This window comes from Boeremia exigua (assembly GCF_020726555.1).
Source record: "Boeremia exigua strain MPI-SDFR-AT-0100 chromosome Unknown C7974scaffold_7, whole genome shotgun sequence".
Lineage (NCBI taxonomy): Eukaryota > Fungi > Ascomycota > Dothideomycetes > Pleosporales > Didymellaceae > Boeremia > Boeremia exigua.
This window is the reverse complement of record NW_025763524.1, coordinates 1,578,119-1,597,420: the sequence shown is the minus strand read 5'-3', so window position 1 is coordinate 1,597,420 and position 19,302 is coordinate 1,578,119. Positions and strand designations below refer to the sequence as shown.

Genomic DNA, 19,302 nt, shown 5'->3' with positions numbered 1-19,302 from the left:
TTCTTAGACCGCGGCTGATGTGTCTGCTTCTGGTGACATCGGAATCTGGGGCATATAGAAACGTGTCGTTCGTAGATCGTCGTTTCAATATGCTGTTTCTTGCAACTGCGCCACAGGCTAACGCTCTGGCTACAGTCTACGAAACTATTCCCAGGGAGGTTGGTCTAGCATATCAAGCTCTGCATGCAGGTCTAGATGTGCCGTCTTCGTTCAAGAAACTGTTTTTCAGAACAAAGTCACACCGCAAGTCGCTGCGCATTGTCGGGATACATTGCGCATGGAATCGGACCGGTGGTCAGCGTCATGACTTTGTGGCTTTGGGCGCTCTGCCGGCAGATGGGAATAGCGAACCGAGGAGATCACAACTGTCAGGTCGATTTAAGTGCATTCCTCAATGTTTGGTTCGTTTCGAAACCTCTTGTACAAGCAGTTGCTGAGCTATTTCAAGGCCCCTCTTCAGCCCATCTCCAAATGTTTCACGTTTCAAAGTCGCTAGTGAAAATTTGGACTCTCCTCTTAGCGTATCATACAAAGTTGACGGAAGACGTTGGCCCGGGGCTCGCTGGGAAAAGTTGAGGACGAAAGCGAGCGGAGTACGCTCCGGCTCGACTGTAACGCACCGCCATCCCGTTCCGGCACCTCTGCCAACGGACGTTGGTACAATGAACTGCGTGCGTATCGAACCTAGGCACAGCCTGACGAGGCGGTCTTTTGGGGAGATCGTAGATGGAGCCTACAGTAGAGGCCATATGATGTAAGTAATGCGCAAAATATGCAATAGTACGGACCCGTTGAAAAAGTACTAGAACCTAGCTCTCGTAATCAAATGTGCCTTGCTGTGAATCAGAGTGGCGCTCAGGTTGAAAAGGACCTCGAGAGCCATAGGGTAGCAGTGACAGTGGCGGAGTAGCCTCCGATTTCACAGGCGGCCTTCAGAGGTTTGACTTCGTGTTATCCGGAGCAATGCCGCACATATGGAAGTGATCATCGGACCTCATGTGGCACTCGGTAGGAGCCGCAGGAGCATGTCTAGCGAGCGAAGCTTGGTGTCGGTCTTGACCGTCGTCGCATTACCTACCTACCAAAATGCCCCTTTTGCAGCACTCGCACCTTCTTTGACTCCATACGTCACCAGGCTCACATGTAGACAACGCAGCGAGGGTTCGGTGGAACTGTCCGATAGGTCATTCGAGAAGAAGTGGAGATCCCGCGAGTTTGTCAAGCGGAAATTACTTTTGTAGGTCGCGTCATCGTGCGGCGTTGGTAAGGGAACTTCGTGTCTTCTAGTGGACGGGGAAAGCTAGCAGGCCTACTGGTGGGCTGTCTCGTGCTTTTGACGGTGTCAGTTGGCGGTTTCGCGTGGCTGTGCTAGATCAGAGCGGACAAAGACGGGACGACAAGCGTCAGTGATGCTGTCAAGCTGTCGTGATGCACTATGTAGGTAGCTTGTGCTGTTGAAACGACGCTTGCGAGAACTGACTGGGAATTGTTGTGTTCAAGTGCCTTGTATCAAGGACGTTGGGTATCTATGATTAATGCAGTTTGAGTTCATTGGAAAGGCGATCCGGGCCAAGAGAGTGAAGCGAGATATTGTCAAAGCAAGTCTTGCTTAGTGCTGTGTTCCGTACGCTACCGGCTGACATCCGTGAGTCGTACAATAGGGGAGGTACAAACATAGCAGCATCTGCGAAGAGTAGGGGTCTAAGAATGAGGAAACACGATAGCGCGATGCAGGCGGAGCAACGGAGCCTACTGTGTAGCATCTGCGACATCGAAGACCGAGAGAACAAATGAACACGAGCTTCGGGGCGTGTCACAGCAAATCGACGAGATTGACACGCGTGGGGACCGCGGTAAGTGGAGAAGAAGGGACGTGTTGCTCACACCCGTCCACAAATCAGGGTTCGCAGGCCTGATAGAGCATAACCTTGCTCCCTGGTTGATCCCAATATTCGAAACACAGAATGGAGATACTGGCCGAAATGTTGGAGAAATATCTTCTTGTCTAGATCTAGGCTCCTCACGACGTCTGTAACACGTGGCTGCACGTCTGTACAGGGGGTTGACCTTGTTTCAGCAATGCTGGAAAAGCACTCGATCTCTCTAAACAAGTGACCAAGTGTTTAAAATGTCGGAAGCACATCATAGACTTGTTGGTGATCTGGGTGGCGAAGGGGATCGATTCAATGTGCAGTTCAAGCTGAAGGCATGCATGTGACCCAATGAACGTCAACAGTTTCAAGTGCAAAGCCACGCTGCATGACTGCCCAAGGCCTGGAGGTCGGGATACCCAGTGTGCGAGTCCAAGAAGGTCACGGTACGAGGTGTGTCCTACCGGTTGCAGATCACTGGATCGCCGTCAGGAATTGGGATGATCGATGAGTGCCGAAGCCGCAACTTGTCGCGGCCCCGTGGAGGTGCCAACCAACAATTTTGTCATGCTTATGCAAACGCGTGGCTGCCATGTGCGTCGATTGCGCAAGTTCCCGCATGAGGCCAAGGAGCGTAGCGAGTGGCAATAGACCGATGTGGGTTTTCGACGACAGAGGTGTAGAATGCATGTCCAAATCGACACATCCGACAGCTCTCTGGAGTTCAGTACGTCCGGACAGCTGTCTGCTGCTCTTTCGGGTTCACTCCATGTTGGTAGAAGGGTATGCTTGCGCGTGATCTTGGCCCTAAGCCGGCGGAGAAATAAGGTTTGGAGGAATTAGTCCATGGTCATGAACCAGCCTACTGCAGAGCACGCGCTCGCGTGAACGACGCCTACATACATCCAGGGGACCTGCTCCAATCGAGTCGATAGACGTGCTTGCAGGTTCGGAAGACTTTGACAGGCGAGTCCTGTACGATTTCTGCAGCGTCCCAGTCGGTCCCAGACTTCGTACCGGTAGGACTGACTCGACCTTGCCCATTGGGCCGCGGAGTGAGGATGGCAGAAAAGGTGCAGCGAGACGGTCGTTGAGTCGCCCGGCAGACGGAGGGTGGAAGCAGCTTCTGGCGGACGGGAGGTGGGAGTAGCTTCTAGCGGCCGTGAGTGCATGCCACGAGCAGCCATCCGACTGCCGGTGTCTAGCCATGGTAGCTGTACCGGGCATCGGGCATCGGGCTGGGGGATGCGATTGTGGCAATTGCGGTTGTTCATCTCCTTTTCGTGACTGTTTGTCGTCTCTGGTCATCTCCTGACTCCTGGCAGCCATTCAGAAACGAGATGGACCGGCTATCTGCAAAGACTGCTGTCGACCTGCATTGGCCTGCTGCATCTAAAGAGGTCTTTGTCGTCGAGACAGCAAGCAAGACAGGGGAAGTACACCCAGGTGGAAGCTGCCACAACCCGCTGGGTTTCATCAACCAGCAAGCGGACTTACCGATGCACTGCGTGCGATTTGCAAGGGAACGGCCGTCCCGCCGCTCTGGGTGTTCAACGCCCGGATCGAGTTGCGCGTATTATTGGAGCCAACGAGAGGGCGTGTGGCGCAGATCCACCTTGTCGCCATTACTCCCTATTCTCTTGCCCTGTGCTCCAACTAATGATCCTGGCGCATGGGCGCCGACGGCGTCGTGCCTTAACAGGGGCGCCTAAAGTGCAGCATGATGCCTGCACCCATGCCGTTCTCTGCTAGGCTTCCTGGCAAACGCAGTAGCTGCAGCCCACCTTGGTCGCAGTCGCAGGCGGAAGATATAACCAGAGCAAGCCAATCCCGCCGGTCCCCACACGCATCTTTTCCTCTGCATTTTAACGTCGCTGAACTACGGATGCTGCAATCGCGCAGTTGAGTCGCATCGCAAACCCTGGTTCTTGTAACGGTCCACACCACCCCGGCAAGTCGCAGAGCGAGCCGGTACCTGCCTCGAACCTAAAAGTCCCACCTGGTCCACGGGCTTTGCGCAGCGATCCTCCGTATGCTCTGTTGATGCTGAAACGAGTTTGAAGCGACCAAAAGACCAGCTACTTGCTCCGGTCCGGGATTCTCCCATGTCGAACGGTTTTCATGCTTCTTTGTCTGGCTCCCGACGCCCAAGTGTCCCCCACCACCACCCAAGACACAACCTCATTGAAGCAAACCTGCAGGAACTTGGTCTGGTGGGCCACAAGCACCAAAAGAAGAACAAGAGGAAGGTTGTCGAATTTAGATCCCCTGCAGATCACAGCGACGGTACCAGCTCCCTGAACCATTTAGAACTTGTCTAGGAGCTCAGGCCGCTCATGACTTTCCTAGGAGGATTGCGCCCCGGCTCGCGCAGCTCCAATAACACCTCGTCCACCGCCACTGCAAAGCCTTCTTCCTCACACGGCCAAGTACCCTTACACAGTGCCCGCGGCATGGCGCCTGTGCTCGACATCGAGAGGTCGCGTACCAGACGAGAACGTACCTTCATAGGCAGCGATTGTGCAGTATGTGAAGAGGCGTTGGAGCATACGCTGCGAGGCGAGCGCATATTGCAGCTGTCGTGTGGGCATGTCTCCCACGAAGCTTGCTTCTACGAGTACATTCGCGAGTTCGAGGCGAAGGAGTGCCCGACATGTAATGCCACACTTGGGCTTGACACCAGCCGCGGGGGCAACATTGACCTCGGTATGTATCACCGGCGATGGTCATGCTGTGGTATGCTGACAGTGGTATGCAGAGAAAATAGTCAGATCAGTCCAGTCCGACGTGTCGCCGCAGACCAGTAGCCAAAGGAGCAACGCGCCCACGCCGACACCATGGGACAACGCGTCGACGATGCACTCGGTCAGTGGCCACACACAAGGCCGTTCACGTAATGGCAGCGATGCATCGGCTCGGTTCGCACCGTCGCACCACACACGCCAACGGGACAGCAGTCACAGCCGCGAGCGCGGCTCTGACCGAGGCGGCTCCATGTCGCGCCAGCATCTGCGCAGCGATAGTGGTGCAACTGGTGCTGCCTCTTCGCATGACTACGCGGCGGCGCAGGATGGTCGGCGACACGATTACGACGTACAGTCGATGGAAACAAGTCTCAGCAGCCCACGCGCACTCCTGAAGAACCCAATTCCGGCGCCAACGGTGACGGTTCGAAGCGAGTTCCCGACACTCAGCAGGTCGCGTCAGCAGCAAAGTCTGACGTGTTTGGTGACGGTCGAAGTGGTGGAGGGGAAATGGCGGCCAGACCCGGAGGATATGCGAGGTGCACCGCCCCTGCCCTCAATAGCAAGCGCAACCGCCGAGAGCTCGTTTGGGCGCGCCAAATCACCAGTACACAACAGGCACGCAGGTTACGAATATGATACCCCATACGAGTCCGAAGGAGTCTTGGATGAAGTCACTGAGGATCTTCACTCTCGTGTCGACAACTGGCATGGTCTTGACTTCTCCCGTTTTGGGAAGCTGCGCCTGCATGGCCAGATCCGCGTCGGGAAGGACCGACAATCATGGCAGGAGCTCGAATGTTATCTCTTCTCGGAGATGCTTATCTGCGTAAAAGAAAAGAAAGCTCCTGCCCAGCCTCAATGGGATGATTCGAAGGCGTCCAGATCAAAGAAGACAAAGTGCACTTTGAAAGGCTCCATCCTCATCAAGAAGCATCTCAATCAAGTTGAGCACTCGCCCGATAACTTCATTCTCACCTTGAGCCTCTCCGTAGCAGAGTTACCCTCTTTCCACTTACAGTTCCAGGACAGAAGTCAGCTGGAGATATGGCGACGAGCCCTGATGGAAATTCGCTTGGACTTGCCCATGAACAGAGGAATGCCAGATTACGATCAAGACCACTCCGGAACCGAGGAGGACGACTACCGAAGACCGAAGCGGGTCTCATCTGTCAACTCTTCCTACGGCGCAGCTCGATCAACAATGACTGCTCCCACCGAATACACCAGCCCTCGTGCGAGTCCTCCGGAACCCCGCTTGTCTGGCTCCATTCACGTACCCATCGATGTTGTCGTGGTAATCCCTGTCTCGTCATCGATGCAAGGCTTGAAGATCAATTTACTGAAGGACACCCTCAGATTCCTTGTTCACAGCCTCGGCGAACGTGACCGCATGGGGCTCGTGACGTTTGGGTCAAGTGGAGGCGGGGTACCTATCGTTGGCATGACTAGTAAGGCATGGAGAGACTGGTCCAAGGTGCTCGACTCGATTCGACCTGTGGGCCAGAAGAGTCTCCGTGCAGATGTGGTGGATGGTGCCAATGTGGCCATGGATTTGCTGATGCAACGCAAGTCAAGCAACCCGCTATCAAGCATACTGCTCATCAGCGACTCGTCTACGTCGGACGCTGAGAGCGTTGATTTCGTAATCTCTCGTGCCGAGGCTGCAAAGTAAGTACTTCAACCCACGACTCTACGGATATCGGGCTAACGTAGTGCTCAGGGTTTCCATTCATTCATTCGGTCTTGGACTTACCCACAAGCCTGATACCATGATCGAGCTGTCTACACGTACCAAAGCGTCATACACTTACGTCAAGGACTGGATGATGCTGCGCGAGTGTGCCGCGGGATGTCTCGGGGCACTTCAATCTACTTCACACCAGAACGTCAGGCTGAAGTTGCGTCTCCCTGAGGGTTCACCTGCAAAATTCGTTAAGATCAGTGGCGCGTTGCAAATTACGAAACGAGCCACTGGAAGAGATGCCGAGGCTTCACTTGGCGATTTGCGCTTCGGCGACAAGCGAGGTATGTAAAACATCATTTCACAGCGTGAGTTAAATTGTCTTGCTAACTGTCATTAGATATCTTGGTGCAGCTTGCCATCGCGCCTGACTCAGGATCGCCTGACCAGCTTCTCCAGGATCCTTGGGAGACAATAGTTTCTGGCTTGGAAGCCTTGGGCGGGCCTCTGGACCAGGATGATTCCCGCACACTTAGCGTCGAGGAAGTACCACTGATCCAAGCGGACCTCACGTATGGAGACATTCTCAGGGAAGGAACCCTGTCACACCTGGCCAGACCATCACTGCTTGCCATCACTCTGCTGCCTTCTGGACCGAAGAAGGCCTCGACCGCGTTTCCATCAACACCGCCTATTCCTCCCCACCCACATGTCGTTCAACGCCGTATGGAATTGTTAACATCGGATATGTTGACCAGAGCACTTACCCTAGTTTCCCGCGGCCAACATGAACGAGCTCACCATCTCTTGAAAGAGACCCGGAGTATTCTAAAGGGGTTAGGCAAAGGAGGCTTGCCCCCTCTGCCGCCTCCAGGTCAGCGACGAACAGATGCACCCAGCATGACTGGTAGCACCGGGACCTCGTCGCCTACACAAAGCAGTGCTGGCGATCTTCGACCACGGACGCCTTCGCCACACGCTAATAGTCCTTTTACCCCCGCAGCAGGCATCGATGCCAGGACGATGCATGCACTTGACGCCGAACTGGAGTCCAGCCTGGAATGGATCAACCACCCCGCAGTTTTCGGCCGAGACTCGAGGAAGGCTGTGTTGCAGGCGATCGGCGTCATTTCATCACAGCGCGCCTACACGTTCAGGTCACCCTCCGAATCGCTCTGGGCCGAGCGTGTTGCGGGTGTCAAGCGCCTCTCTGAACGCTCGCGCGAATGGCGTGAGTCTGGCGACCAAGAAGCTCTCATGGAGGAGAACTAATTTATCCTCCCCTTCTCCCGAGCTCTACGACTTTCTTGTACATGTTGATCATACTACATCATAACTCGGTTACTTCATACGGCTTTTGTTTTCTTATCGGCTACTATACCCCTGGCGATTGGCTCTCTGAACTTTGTTCACGGTTAGGACCGGACTGGTGGATCATTGCTTCGCTTGATCGTGGAGGCTGACACCATTCTGTCGTATTCATGAAGGATACCACTATCGGTCGTCTGTGTTTGGTTTTATCAGACTTGGCCTGGAAAATTTGAAATTTAGCGTAGTTTCTGTCCCATTTGGACTGATATCACGAGCATATCAACTTTTAGCGCATAGATTTACGAATATTCCCCATCAAAGACGTTGCTTCAGCCCCACTCAGCATATCTACTGTTACTTAGTTCACTAGCCAAGGCGCTGCAACTTGGCGAATGCGAAACAGAAATTGAGCACGAGGGCGCATGTTGGATCTGCAGATTCCAAACATCTTGAGCACCTGCCCATTACAGGCGACAGCCACTTGAAATGGTATCGTTATGATGTATTGGGAATGGTAACCGGTACCACCCAGCTGTATATTTGTCCGCGATACGAGCGCAGATGCAGCAAATTTCCAATCGCCGACGAATCACAATCGCGCCATGTCAGTAATGCCTTCCTTATGCGAAGCCACATTGAAAAGGATGGTTACACAACAGTTATGGCACTGTTCTGCTGGTGACAACACTTCAAAAAGCAGACTCCCAGACCGCTCTTCAGCAGGCGCAAGCGCGCCCATCTCCGAGCCCAGAACAGCGCATCCTTCTCCGGGCTTAGGCGCGTCGCCTACAGTTACTCATTCTTGATACCTCGCTCAAGACCGTAACAATGGCGAGAAAGGCAAAGCAGATCACGTAGCACAAAAGCGGACGCATCCGCTATCCCCGTTAAGCTGACAAGCCAGGGTCTAACAGGCGGGCTGGCCGCTGAAACATGTCTGCCGCATCTGCCTGACAGGCACCATTGGCACCGTCAACACGGTCAACCATGACGTCGCTTCCCTGAACGTCAACGGATGAAAAGCAAATCCTTCGCGTCAATATCGCCTCCATTACGAATCTGCCCCAATGCCCCCTCGCCTCTCGATTCGGTAAACGAAAACGCGCGTGGCCAGGTGTTGAAACAAGATTCCCCCACCCCACCCACGTCGCATCTGGTCCCGAGCGGACAGGCGGAAGGTACGCCTTGTCGAGATCCCCTGGTCGGCGTGCCTGAGCTTCTCGATACTTTTGATCCGCATTTCTCTCGCTGAATATTACGCTGTTGGCTTGCCGTCTGTGGCAATGCCAGCCGCACTACAGGAAGCCCCTTGCAGCCGTACCTGCAGCTGCATCATCTCTAACGCTCTGCTGTGTATACGGCCCGCAACTGCTGTATCACGCTCATTGGGATCTCCTCGGAGCGGGGCTATGGGAGTACAACCGCGGCAAGAATCCCTGACCCAGTCGTGCTCCATCAGTCAGTTTAGGTCGAGACCTCAAGAGCATGTTGAGCTGCCTCCGCTGCCTGGGGAGTCGCCGTGAAACACGCAAATTGCCGTTGCACATCTACAGTTCCACCGTGGCTTACCACAGAGGCCTGGCCGTTCGATCCCAGCCCGCGCCCAGTCTGTCATACGAACAGCGTTTGGCTCGTGGAACAGGGATCTTGAAGGATTTCCGAGCCCGGGCGGGTCATCGGTTCACAAGCCACAGCTAGGCAAAAAAGAGGAGAAACAGGGGCGGCGTAAAGATGCGAGAATACCGAGTGCGAAAGTACTGTACCGGTACATTTGCCAACCTCCTCGATTTTCGTCCACCTGATCCTCATCTGAGATTCGAAAACGATTGCATCTAGTGGCTTGAACGCTCTCATGCAGGGTCAAAACAACGCCTACGCACACCTACGTCGTAGTGATGCAATGTTGGGACTCCAAGCATGGTTGCATTCACTTTGTAACTTTACAGATGGAGCGGCTTGCATGTCGAATTGCTGCAACCGAACAACGACACCAAAGCATCAGAGTTGCCGAGTCACCTCCGTCGTGGGGATTGCATCGGTCCTCCTGTCCTTCGGCAAACCGATCACCTCATCCGACTACAGCTCCACCCGTCCACCGAAGCATTTTACTGTCTGGGCCGTGCAGGGCCGTCGAACCCGTTCCCCTGGTCGCGGCACGGCTTTTGTCCTATTACTTGCTTTTCCTTATAAAAGGTGATTCCAGTTTAGTCAATGGTTGGCATCCCTGAGATGGCTCTGTGGGCCGTTGCAACGCTCGCACGAATCCTTCGCGCTTCTGTGCGGTGTTGCGGGTCGGGGCTTTAGGTAAAGCGCCTTCCGCAGCTCGCCGTAAGGAGCTCGCGAGTCACAATACCAGAGATCTATATTGAAGGTGATAAGGTCCGCCGACGTAGGATAGCCCCTTACAAAGGAACCATTGTCATTGTTCGCGTGCAGTTGTGGCCGCGCGCAAATTGCCCAATGGGTTCCCCCTTGCGCAGGACACAGTCAATACTAGATACCAACATGCAGTCAAGCACTCCAACGCCAATTTTCTTTTTCCCAGTGTGTTGTTTGTCATTTCGGCAATTATCGCCCCGGAAAACGGTTTTCGGCGGCGTTCTCACCGGTTAGCTAACGAACTACAGGATCTCCCCACGTCGCCTCATTCATAGCCCTCGCTAAACCCGCCCGAGTCGATGCCCCAGAAAGGCAGCTTGAATGGTAAACATGTCACCACACGGCGCCTATCGGAATCTGCGCTGCATATAGGACAGGGTTTGGCTTAACAGAAAATCTATGACCTCGACCGAGCGCGCGCTGCAGTCTTGAGGGTTGCGTACGTGCATAAGATAGATGAATCTGCTGCAACACTTGACCACGCGCCAGGATGAGCTTGCATGCAGCCGTGTAGTTTGGCACTCGACACATGGAGGAAAGCCAAGTCCACTGCCGGGCCCACACGTGGGGTAGGTGGATCGCTGCGCAGCGGTTCCATAGAGCTGACGAGGTACACTAATGCCCAACTAGTAGGTGGTTGATGCTGTCGGGGAATTCGAGCGACAGTTGCACCTTGGGTGTGGCAGTCGCAGCAGACACATGTTTCAGGATTGCTGCAGAGTACGAGCTGTGGAGTTGACATGGCTATCTCAGACAGGTGAATGCTTCGCGGCTCGGCTGTTGTGATTGCACGCGCACGCAGCAGCAGCAGGACTGGGGAGTTGCTGCGTCGTCGTGCATGTGTATCGTGTGTGGGGTACATACCGAGGCTTCGAGTCACGTCCATTCCTCCAGATGAAGATCTGAACCCACAAGGTCAGTCTTGTGGACTGCCTACTTTGGCACAAGCCGCCATGAGAACGAAGCAACCAACAGCACACCTGCGTTGCAGCTGTTCCGTGATCCATAACAGTACCTACGCCCGTCATCGTACCATTTGACACGTACCATATCATATCACACAAATTACTTCGGCGAGGAAGATATGTCCTCGCGCGCCGCACAAACGGCGCAACTTCGCAACACATCTCGGCGCCTCTGTGGCTTAGATATTATATTGTCGCCGATAGTACACGACATCTTAGGTATGGGAATCATGTCAGTCTCCACGACTAGCGGTCCGATCCGATACAGAGGGACAAACCGTGCGTTTTGTAGTGCTGCATTATGTGCATGCTGATCTCTGGCACGTGGGTCATGCGTGATGGCGTGTTGATGCTTGGTACTGTGAGTACCACCGCGAGGCCGTACGTCGGAAAATCTGGGACTGGAGATGGGAAATGTGACAGGTGACTAGGAAGGTGGGATATGCGACAGGTGGCTGAGAAACGTATGCTTGGAATAAAGGGTCGAGGATGAATCTTTCTTCAGAAGAGGATTCAACATACTATGATGTTGTGAACTTGACTTGACAGTGATGCATGATAATCACTGTATACATGATTTCCTCAACGTCTACGCCGGACCGGCGAGTCCTTGATGCAAACACTCTATATAGCATAATACACGTACAGCATAATGTCCTCATCATCTAAATCTCTCATACCGCTCCTCCTCTTCTAGCCTCGCCTCGACCTTCGCTACAACATCGGCCCCATACACTTCCTCCACGCTCTTATCGCCCTTTAACACCTCCTTCTCATGCTTTGTAATCTCTTCCTTGGTCATGCACACCAGATCGCGCATCTGCAGGCGACTACTCTTCTGGCCGGGCGTGCTCTCATCCAACATATCTGCCGACGGCTTCTTCCACCGGGTCAAGAACAAGCGGGTTGACAGACCACTGAGGACACTACGAGCACCATAAACCTCCTCGACAAGGTATCCTACGTCGTCCTGAGTAACAGGGATCTTGAGGCCCTGCACAGTTGCGCCGGCGACGTGGCGCGCAAGGCGCTCCTCAGCGCCCTGCAGCGCCCCCAGAATCCCGTCGTACATCTTGTCGCGCGACTTGCTGGGGAGGTATTCGCAGGGGTAGCCGGTGAGGCGCAGGATGACGTGGTTTGCGACGCTGAGGCCGAAGATGGCGGGCATGGTGCCCAGAACAGGCAGGATGCGGACGCGGAAGTCGGCGAGCACACCGAGTTCGCCCACATTGCCTTTTTCAAATTCTTCTTGCTTGAGGGGTTGCAGTTCGGCCTTGCCGGGTCCGGGGCGCTCGGTGCTGTAGACGACGGGTATTCCCGAGCTGACGCCTAGAAGGCGCAATTTGCGGCGGGTGGATTTCGAGAGTGGGTCGTCGGTTGATGTGCTAATGTCGCCGATGAACAGTCGGGTGGGATCACTCTTGCAACCTGCGCCCATCGAGGAGATGACGGGAATGGAGTTTGTGTTGCAGTAGTGCAGGAGCGCAACCTTGGAGTCAATGTTGTCGATGGCGTCAATAACGAAGTCTGGTGCTTGCCCGTTGAGGGGAGCTAGTTGTGTTGGAGCGCTTTGGCCGGAGAACAGGGCGTTTAGGCATTCGAAGTGCGTCCATGGTGTTATCTTCTCGAGGTGTCGGCGGATGCAATGAACCTTGGGTGTTCCAACATCAGCCAGCGTAGCGAGGGCGTGGCGATTGAGAGAAGACAGAGTCACTTGGTCAAAGTCAATCAAACGTAGCTTGGAACATCCTGACCGGGCGAGCGCAGCTGCCGCGTGGGAACCAACACCACCACACCCGACGACGATGATGAATGCATTGCGTAGTTTCTCCAGACCATCATCGCCGAGAAAGACACGGTTACGGGCCAGCTGCTCCAAAATCAAATCATCATCGTAGTCGCCTTTACGAGCACGGGCTGCGAGGGCGATGGAACGTTCATCCTCTTTGCTGGGCTTGAAGACAGTTGAAGCGGCGCCGTATTCAGTAAGCTGGATGATGTTAGTTGGGGTTCGCAGCACAAGTTGTTATATAAAAGAGTATCCCAAACACGTGATTGTAGTACTGAGATTTCGCCGGATATCAAAATCGTCCAAAACATGAAAGGTACTGTAATGATGATTGAGCAGACTTACTCTTGTCGCATGGTGGTCGTCGGTAACGTCTGGTATCGATGCCTTCAAGTCGGCCAACCTGTACATTCGCCTCGCTTTTTGGAAACCGAGAATGGTACTCGCAACGACAACACCTGATACGACCGCAGTCGTCACCAGCTGAGCATTGCGGTTCTCAGTCGCTCGAGATATCCACGAGGACATCTCGGCGGCATGCAAATTGAATATGTATTCCAGGCTCTTCTAATCACAATTCCATCTCTTTCCCACAATGTCTAAAAACTCGTCTTCTCGATGCAACGCCGAATGGTGATGACTAGAGAAAGATGCGGCTCAAAGTTCAGATGTCGGTGTGGGACTAGCTCCAATGAGGACAAGCGCCGTCTGTAAATTCTCCAGATGACCTTCTCCCAGTAGCCGCCAGCGAACGACTGGGGCACGGCTCGACGCGTCTGAGACATTCTGTACGCGCAGTCTAGACACCTGATTGCTGTTGTTTGGTGTGCCGCACATAAGAGTGATCCTCGACCGCCCACGACCCTTCACCGTTTCGCCCGTTCGCCGACCTATACACATAGCGACCATGTCGAAGGTCACATTCGCCATCATCGCCGCGGGTGGTGCAGCAGCCGGCGCAGCAGCAACAGCTGCCTTCTACTCGACCAAGAAGGATAGCCTGCCACCCACACCAGTAACCACCACAGCCACCACCATCACCGGCCCACCGCGACCAGCACCGGTCCCCGCCTTTCCTTCCACTCCCGCGCCCGCCGCCGCATACCGCACACCCCTCGTCGACCCCAACGGCCTCTTCCAATATGGCTTCCCCGGCCCTGTCAACGACCTCCGCCCAGCCGCCTCGCTCACATCTGCCTATGACCGCGAGAGGCGCAACCCAGCCTGGGTAGCCGAGCACATCACACCCGCGTCGCTGGCAGCCAGCAATGCCGACCGCAAGCACAGCGTGTTCGTCGAGGACATCACAATCCCGGAGAAGTTCCGCGCAAAGCTCAAGGACTACTTCCGCAGCGGCTTCGACCGCGGCCACCAGGTGCCTGCCGCCGACGCCAAGTGGAGCCAGGAAGCCATGGATGACACCTTCGCGCTCAGCAATATGTGCCCGCAGGTCGGCGACGGCTTTAACCGCGACTACTGGGCGCACTTCGAGGACTTCTGCAGGCGCCTGACGCGCACGTATCCCAGTGTGCGCATTGTCACCGGGCCGCTGTACTTGCCCAAGCGCGATGCTGACGGCAAGTGGCGCGTCTCGTATGAGATGATCGGTACACCGCCTAATGTCGCTGTGCCGACACATTTCTACAAGGTCATCTTCGCTGAGGACGGGAGCGTTGGGGGGAAGGTGGCGCTGGGTGCGTTTGTGCTGCCGAACGCGCGCATCGATAACAAGAAGCCGTTGACTGACTTCGAGGTCCCCATCGAGGCGGTCGAGAGGGCGAGCGGGCTGGAGTTTGCGACCAAATTGGATCCGGCGAGGACCAAGAGGCTGTGTCAGGAAGTCAGTTGCTCTGTGATCGTCAAGGAGTACGCGCAGAGGCAGAAGACATTCCCCAAGGCTGCGTAATTTCGAGAACTTGTTGGCAAGCATATGCATAGCGGTGGTCAACTGTGACCTGATGTACATCAAATTTTTGGTACATTACATATCTCTTTCTCAATTGTACAGTATGGTACAGATAGCTTGTAGCCAGGCGTATACCCATGGACTACCCAAGCAGTCTTTTCAATCCTCTGCGATTCCTTCGCGTCTCGCATATCATACACCGCCCGCCACCTCTTGCGTCGTCTAACGCCCATCCCCCCTTAGTTGTGCGACCATCTGGTCCTTGGAGGTTCACATGCTCAGTCCTCCGGCGGCACTCTCCTTCTGTATCCGCGCAACGTACTGCTTGCTGACGGTGTTCCAGGCGCTCATGTACTTCTCCATGCAGCTCTTGAAGCAGCCCTCCTCGCCGCTGGACAGCGAGGTTCCAGGCTTGGGCACGCAGCGTTCGAAGCAGTGCTCGTTCAGTTTCTGGAGCCCATATTAGACCGGCATTTTATCGATGTGTGGTGCAGGCTGTACCTCGACCAGCATGCGCGCGTTCTGCATGGCGGCTTCCTGCTGCACCTGGCGCATAATCTGGATCTTGCTGTCCTCCATTGTGTATTCGGCGTGCGATTCGTAAGTGGGTGGATGAAGGGAAGTCGTAAGGTCGTAGCAGGTGGACGGTACAGAGTGCTTGAACCAGTGGTCGCTCAAAAAAGTTGACGTCAACTCGTTAGCGCGCCTGGACCCCTGCTCTCCGCGTGTAAAGGCCACTCATCACAAGCATCCCGACTCCGCCGACTTGCCTCCCTGTGCGCCGCCCACCAGCTTTCTTCTCTTCTCCCCGCTATTTGTTGCACTCGAGCCAATTGCTGGAGCTCAGGCTTCGTACATTCTTTGCGCCTTGCGATTCTGAAAAGGGAGCGTCCCTGCGAAAGGAGCTTGACACCGGGAGTGGTCTCAGGACTGAGGACTTGCAATAATGTTGTTCACACGGCCATGGGCGAGCTTGTGCTTGCTGGCAGGGAGTTTGACGGGCGTGAGCAGCCTGGGGCTGAGTGAGGACCCGGATATCAAGGCTATTTCGGTACGGTGGTGCTCGATATTGTTCGTCAGGAGCGAGTGCTAACATGACCATAGCTACGCACACACAGCCTCGAGCCTGTAAGTCGCCGGCATAATCGCCAAACATGTAGCAGCAGCTCCTAACAGCATCATCAGCCGTACCTCGACTCGGATATGCAGAGCCGCTGGTGGGACTTTGGAGGAGACACCATCATTCGAACCGACCAGTACATCCGTCTCTCGTCAGACAAGCCGTCGCGTGACGGCTGGCTATTCTCGCGCGTTCCCCTGACCGCGACAAATTGGGAGGTGCGCTGGTTCTACCTCCACGTTTGGGAAACAGCTCACACGAGTAGATCACGATCGAGTTCAAGGTCCATGGACAGGGCAACCTCTACGGTGACGGCTTCGCCATGTGGCTCACCAAGCAGCGCGCGCAGCCAGGACCCGTCTTTGGACATGCCGACAAATTCGAGGGACTCGGTATCTTCGTCGACACGTACAAGAACAACCGCCCGGGCACCGTATTCCCCTACATCATGGCCATGAACGGCGACGGTAACACTGCGTACGACAAGGACAACGATGGCAAGGCAAATGAGGTCGCTGGATGCTCTGTACGACTCCCGTATCCACCGACATAAGGTCAAGAGCTAACATAGACTTTTTAGGCTCGCGGTATCCGCAACTCCCAGGTCCCCACCAAAGCGCGCCTCACCTACTTCGCAGACTCCTTCCTCAAGCTCGAACTCCAGTACAAGTCCGAGGATGAATACACGACCTGCTTCGAGATCCCCAACTTCAAGGTGCCTCCAGTCGCATACCTTGGTTTCAGTGCCGAGACGGGCGAGCTCAGCGACAACTTCGACATCATCTCCGTCAAGTCGCTGAACTTGTACAAGCGTAATCCTGGCCAGGCTGCTGGAAACGGTGCCACAAAGCCCGGTAAGACGGCTTCGAGCATGACGCGCGAGCAGGAGGGCGGCAGCAGCTGGACATGGTTCCTGATGAAGTTCGTGCTCTTCGGCCTCGCGCTGACGGGCGCATACGTCGGCTATACCATCTACCGCACAAGACAGCGAGACAGGTTTTAGAGGCGCCCCGGAGACGCACCGCACCCGTCGTTTCCCACCAACTCCTTTCACCAGCGCCACTTCGACTGGGCAGCGAAAGGTCTCATGGGTTGCGGGGGGTAGCGTGTGGTTTTGCACGGATATGAGAGAGCAGGTGTGGTTTGACGAGGTGGCACAGCAACGGCGCAGATTCTGTGGTCTCAGCGGCTTGCGCTCACCGGGCAGAGTCGCGCCTCTGTACCATGTTAGTTGGGTGCGCGGATCAACCGGGTGCGGCGTCAGTGTCTGGGTGTGCACATTCTCGCGCGCACGGCGTTGGGCCGTACACACTATCACGGCGTGTCAGTGTTGACTTGGACGTGTGTGCTTTTATCGTGTTTGTAGCATTGTTTGCATTCTTCCTTTTTTTCCTCCGCCGGACCTCAAAATACCACATTTCATGATCGCACATCTCGAACGTAATCTAAAGTGTGCCCGTGTGAGCTACGAAGCACAACCTCAGTGATGTATCCAGCGCTATTGACAGCCCCAGCATTCTGCCGAGCCAGCCTCTTTCCGCGGACATTTCCTCAATCTCGCACCCGTTTTAGATGATCAGCTGCACGGCAGTATCGCAGCAGCCATGATGTACGCGATGCCTTTCATCATGGTTCCCGTGACCATGATTACCAAATCGCTCCGCAGAGCTTGTAGAACAAGAAGACGGCAGCGAGTCCCGGCGAACGCATAGCTGCAGATTTCAACCTTCCCAATGCGGAAATTCTCATTATCTGTAGATTGCGGGCTGCGGCTTTCCGTGAGAAGTGGGGCGCGGCGGTGCTAGCGCGCCCGTGACCGCGCGCCGCAGCGACTATATGTTTCTCGCACGCCTGCCTGTGCGAACCACTAACACCACCCGAGCTTCAAGTGAGTCCCCCATGGTTTGCAGCGCCGCCACTCGCAGACTCGCAGACAAGAGAGGCTGCATGCAAGAACAGAGAATATCTTGCGAGTGCATCTCGCGAGGCTGCTGCGAATCTGCGAGTCCGCGAGCTACGAGCTTGCGACCACTTCGCCTGCAACAACAGCTAACACCCCGCCCCAGATCCCAGTGAACGACAACCCAGATCACAAAGGCCGCCGGCGCCTCATCAGCCCGGCCGCCTACTGCGTGACACAAGAACGGAAAGCGGAGGGAGTGCGCATCTCACATGGTGACGCATGCCGCGCCCTGTCATTGCACGCCGACGGGCACGGCTGGAGCTCTGGGCGGTGTTCAGCGGCGCCGTTCCTTACAGAGGGCAGCGAGAGAAAGAGGCGGGACGCAGAGACACGGCGGTCCCTGCAGTCGCGGTCAGCCGTTCCCACGCGCATTGAGGAAGAAGTAAAAGAGTCGAAGCGCCGCCGTGCGCTACCCCGCGAGGGGAGCGCGCGCCGCAGCTAATGACACGAAAAAGTAGTTTTCAATCCGAGCGCCTGCACTGCGGTGCTGAACGTGGGGATGCGTGGTCGTTGTCGCTGGCCGCGCTGCAGGGCTGTCGTTGCGCTTTCGCGCTTCCCTTCTTTCTCTTTCCGTTGGTGGTAAAATCCGACCCTTGGTATCTGACTTCGGCAGAGAAGAGGCGAAAGGAGGTCCAGTGATGATGTTCCACCGTGCGATGGGGCATTAAAGCCAAAGTCGATTAGGACCCCGCGGTGCTGCGATCCGTGAAAGCGGCGGGCGCCGTGTGGACGCCTTGTGAGAACAGCGGGAGAGCTAATCTGAGGACCTACAATACTACTTCATCATCTTTGTCCCCTCTCTGCTTCTATGCCTCAAATTAGTCGTGTGAGACTCCGAGTTGACTTGTATGCATGCAGACACTGTGTCACTCGCTATGCTAACATTGTAGCGCCTGATTGCTCTCCTTTCCTTCACCATTGCTTCCCCTTTCCTTCACCATTGCTTCCCCTTTCCTTCACCATATCCGTGTCCTCACACCCTCCACCGGTTTCCGCAGCCCCAACCTCAACCTCAACCTCCGCCGCCACCTGGCTGGGCTGCATGCTCGTACTCTCACCTACTGCGTGCTTACACATCGGCGCTAACTGCCGGGAAGTGCACACTTGGATGCTTTGTGGCGGACGAATGCACGAGGAGATTGGACGCGCCTCGGCCATTCTGCGACCACAGCGGAGAAACCTCGAACGATGGAGTGCGTACCACGTTGCGAGCAGCCCTTACAACAGTGCGAGGCACGGTGGGAGCACTTATCGTCAAGACAAGAAACATGAGATATTATTAAGGATCAAAAACACGCCATTCACGCCCGGAGCCCCAGGATCCCAACGCCGTTCATCTCACCAGCCACACGGCGTGCGTCTCAAGCGCCGTGCCGAAGGACATGCAACAATCTGCCCAGAAACTGCTCGCCAACGCGCCGTCGCTACCGCAGGACAGCAAGGAAGTAGAACACGGCCCCGACAGCAACAAGAGTCGAGATGCCGATGCTGTTGCGAGTCAGCCTGAGCACGCAACAAGCTGTCCGCGTGAAGACGACTGAATACGGCGGCATCGGGTGCTGTTGTGTGG

The 19,302-nt window shown here is 55.3% G+C and overlaps 7 protein-coding genes across 7 annotated transcripts; 5 read left to right on the top strand and 2 right to left on the bottom strand.

Annotated features, from left to right (window-relative positions):
* Nucleotides 1-866, top strand: C7974DRAFT_205699 (uncharacterized protein). Its single transcript, XM_046136852.1, has 2 exons — nt 1-401; nt 449-866. The coding sequence occupies exons 1-2, from the start codon at nt 196-198 to the stop codon at nt 756-758; spliced, it is 516 nt and encodes a 171-aa protein (XP_045996475.1). The 5' UTR covers nt 1-195; the 3' UTR covers nt 759-866.
* A 3,126-nt stretch (nt 867-3,992) lies between these two features.
* C7974DRAFT_205662 (von Willebrand and RING finger domain-containing protein) lies at nt 3,993-8,070 on the top strand. Its single transcript, XM_046136851.1, has 4 exons — nt 3,993-4,577; nt 4,630-6,286; nt 6,339-6,643; nt 6,700-8,070. Exons 1-4 carry the CDS (start codon nt 4,208-4,210, stop codon nt 7,569-7,571), a joined length of 3,204 nt encoding a protein of 1,067 aa, XP_045996474.1. The 5' UTR covers nt 3,993-4,207; the 3' UTR covers nt 7,572-8,070.
* Nucleotides 8,071-11,441: 3,371 nt separating this feature from the next.
* On the bottom strand, nt 11,442-13,461 carry C7974DRAFT_205620 (uncharacterized protein). Its single transcript, XM_046136850.1, has 2 exons — nt 13,089-13,461; nt 11,442-12,944 (listed from the first exon to the last, which is right to left on the bottom strand). Exons 1-2 carry the CDS (start codon nt 13,269-13,271, stop codon nt 11,616-11,618), a joined length of 1,512 nt encoding a protein of 503 aa, XP_045996473.1. The 5' UTR covers nt 13,272-13,461; the 3' UTR covers nt 11,442-11,615.
* Nucleotides 13,462-13,650: 189 nt separating this feature from the next.
* Nucleotides 13,651-14,649, top strand: C7974DRAFT_312920 (uncharacterized protein; the record flags this gene model as incomplete). The annotated part of the gene is made up of 1 exon (XM_046138384.1): nt 13,651-14,649. The coding sequence occupies one exon, from the start codon at nt 13,651-13,653 to the stop codon at nt 14,647-14,649; it is 999 nt and encodes a 332-aa protein (XP_045996472.1).
* Nucleotides 14,650-14,919: 270 nt separating this feature from the next.
* On the bottom strand, nt 14,920-15,228 carry C7974DRAFT_313685 (Tim10/DDP family zinc finger-domain-containing protein; the record flags this gene model as incomplete). The annotated part of the gene is made up of 2 exons (XM_046138425.1): nt 14,920-15,099; nt 15,151-15,228. The coding sequence occupies 2 exons, from the start codon at nt 15,226-15,228 to the stop codon at nt 14,920-14,922; spliced, it is 258 nt and encodes an 85-aa protein (XP_045996471.1).
* Nucleotides 15,229-15,409: 181 nt separating this feature from the next.
* C7974DRAFT_396543 (vesicular integral-membrane protein VIP36 precursor) lies at nt 15,410-17,216 on the top strand. Its single transcript, XM_046142085.1, has 5 exons — nt 15,410-15,700; nt 15,754-15,777; nt 15,835-15,987; nt 16,035-16,295; nt 16,350-17,216. Exons 1-5 carry the CDS (start codon nt 15,596-15,598, stop codon nt 16,770-16,772), a joined length of 966 nt encoding a protein of 321 aa, XP_045996470.1. The 5' UTR covers nt 15,410-15,595; the 3' UTR covers nt 16,773-17,216.
* A 1,106-nt stretch (nt 17,217-18,322) lies between these two features.
* On the top strand, nt 18,323-19,272 carry C7974DRAFT_205551 (uncharacterized protein). The gene has a single exon (XM_046136849.1). It carries the CDS (start codon nt 18,541-18,543, stop codon nt 19,237-19,239), a length of 699 nt encoding a protein of 232 aa, XP_045996469.1. The 5' UTR covers nt 18,323-18,540; the 3' UTR covers nt 19,240-19,272.
* The last annotated feature ends 30 nt before the right edge of the window (nt 19,273-19,302 follow it).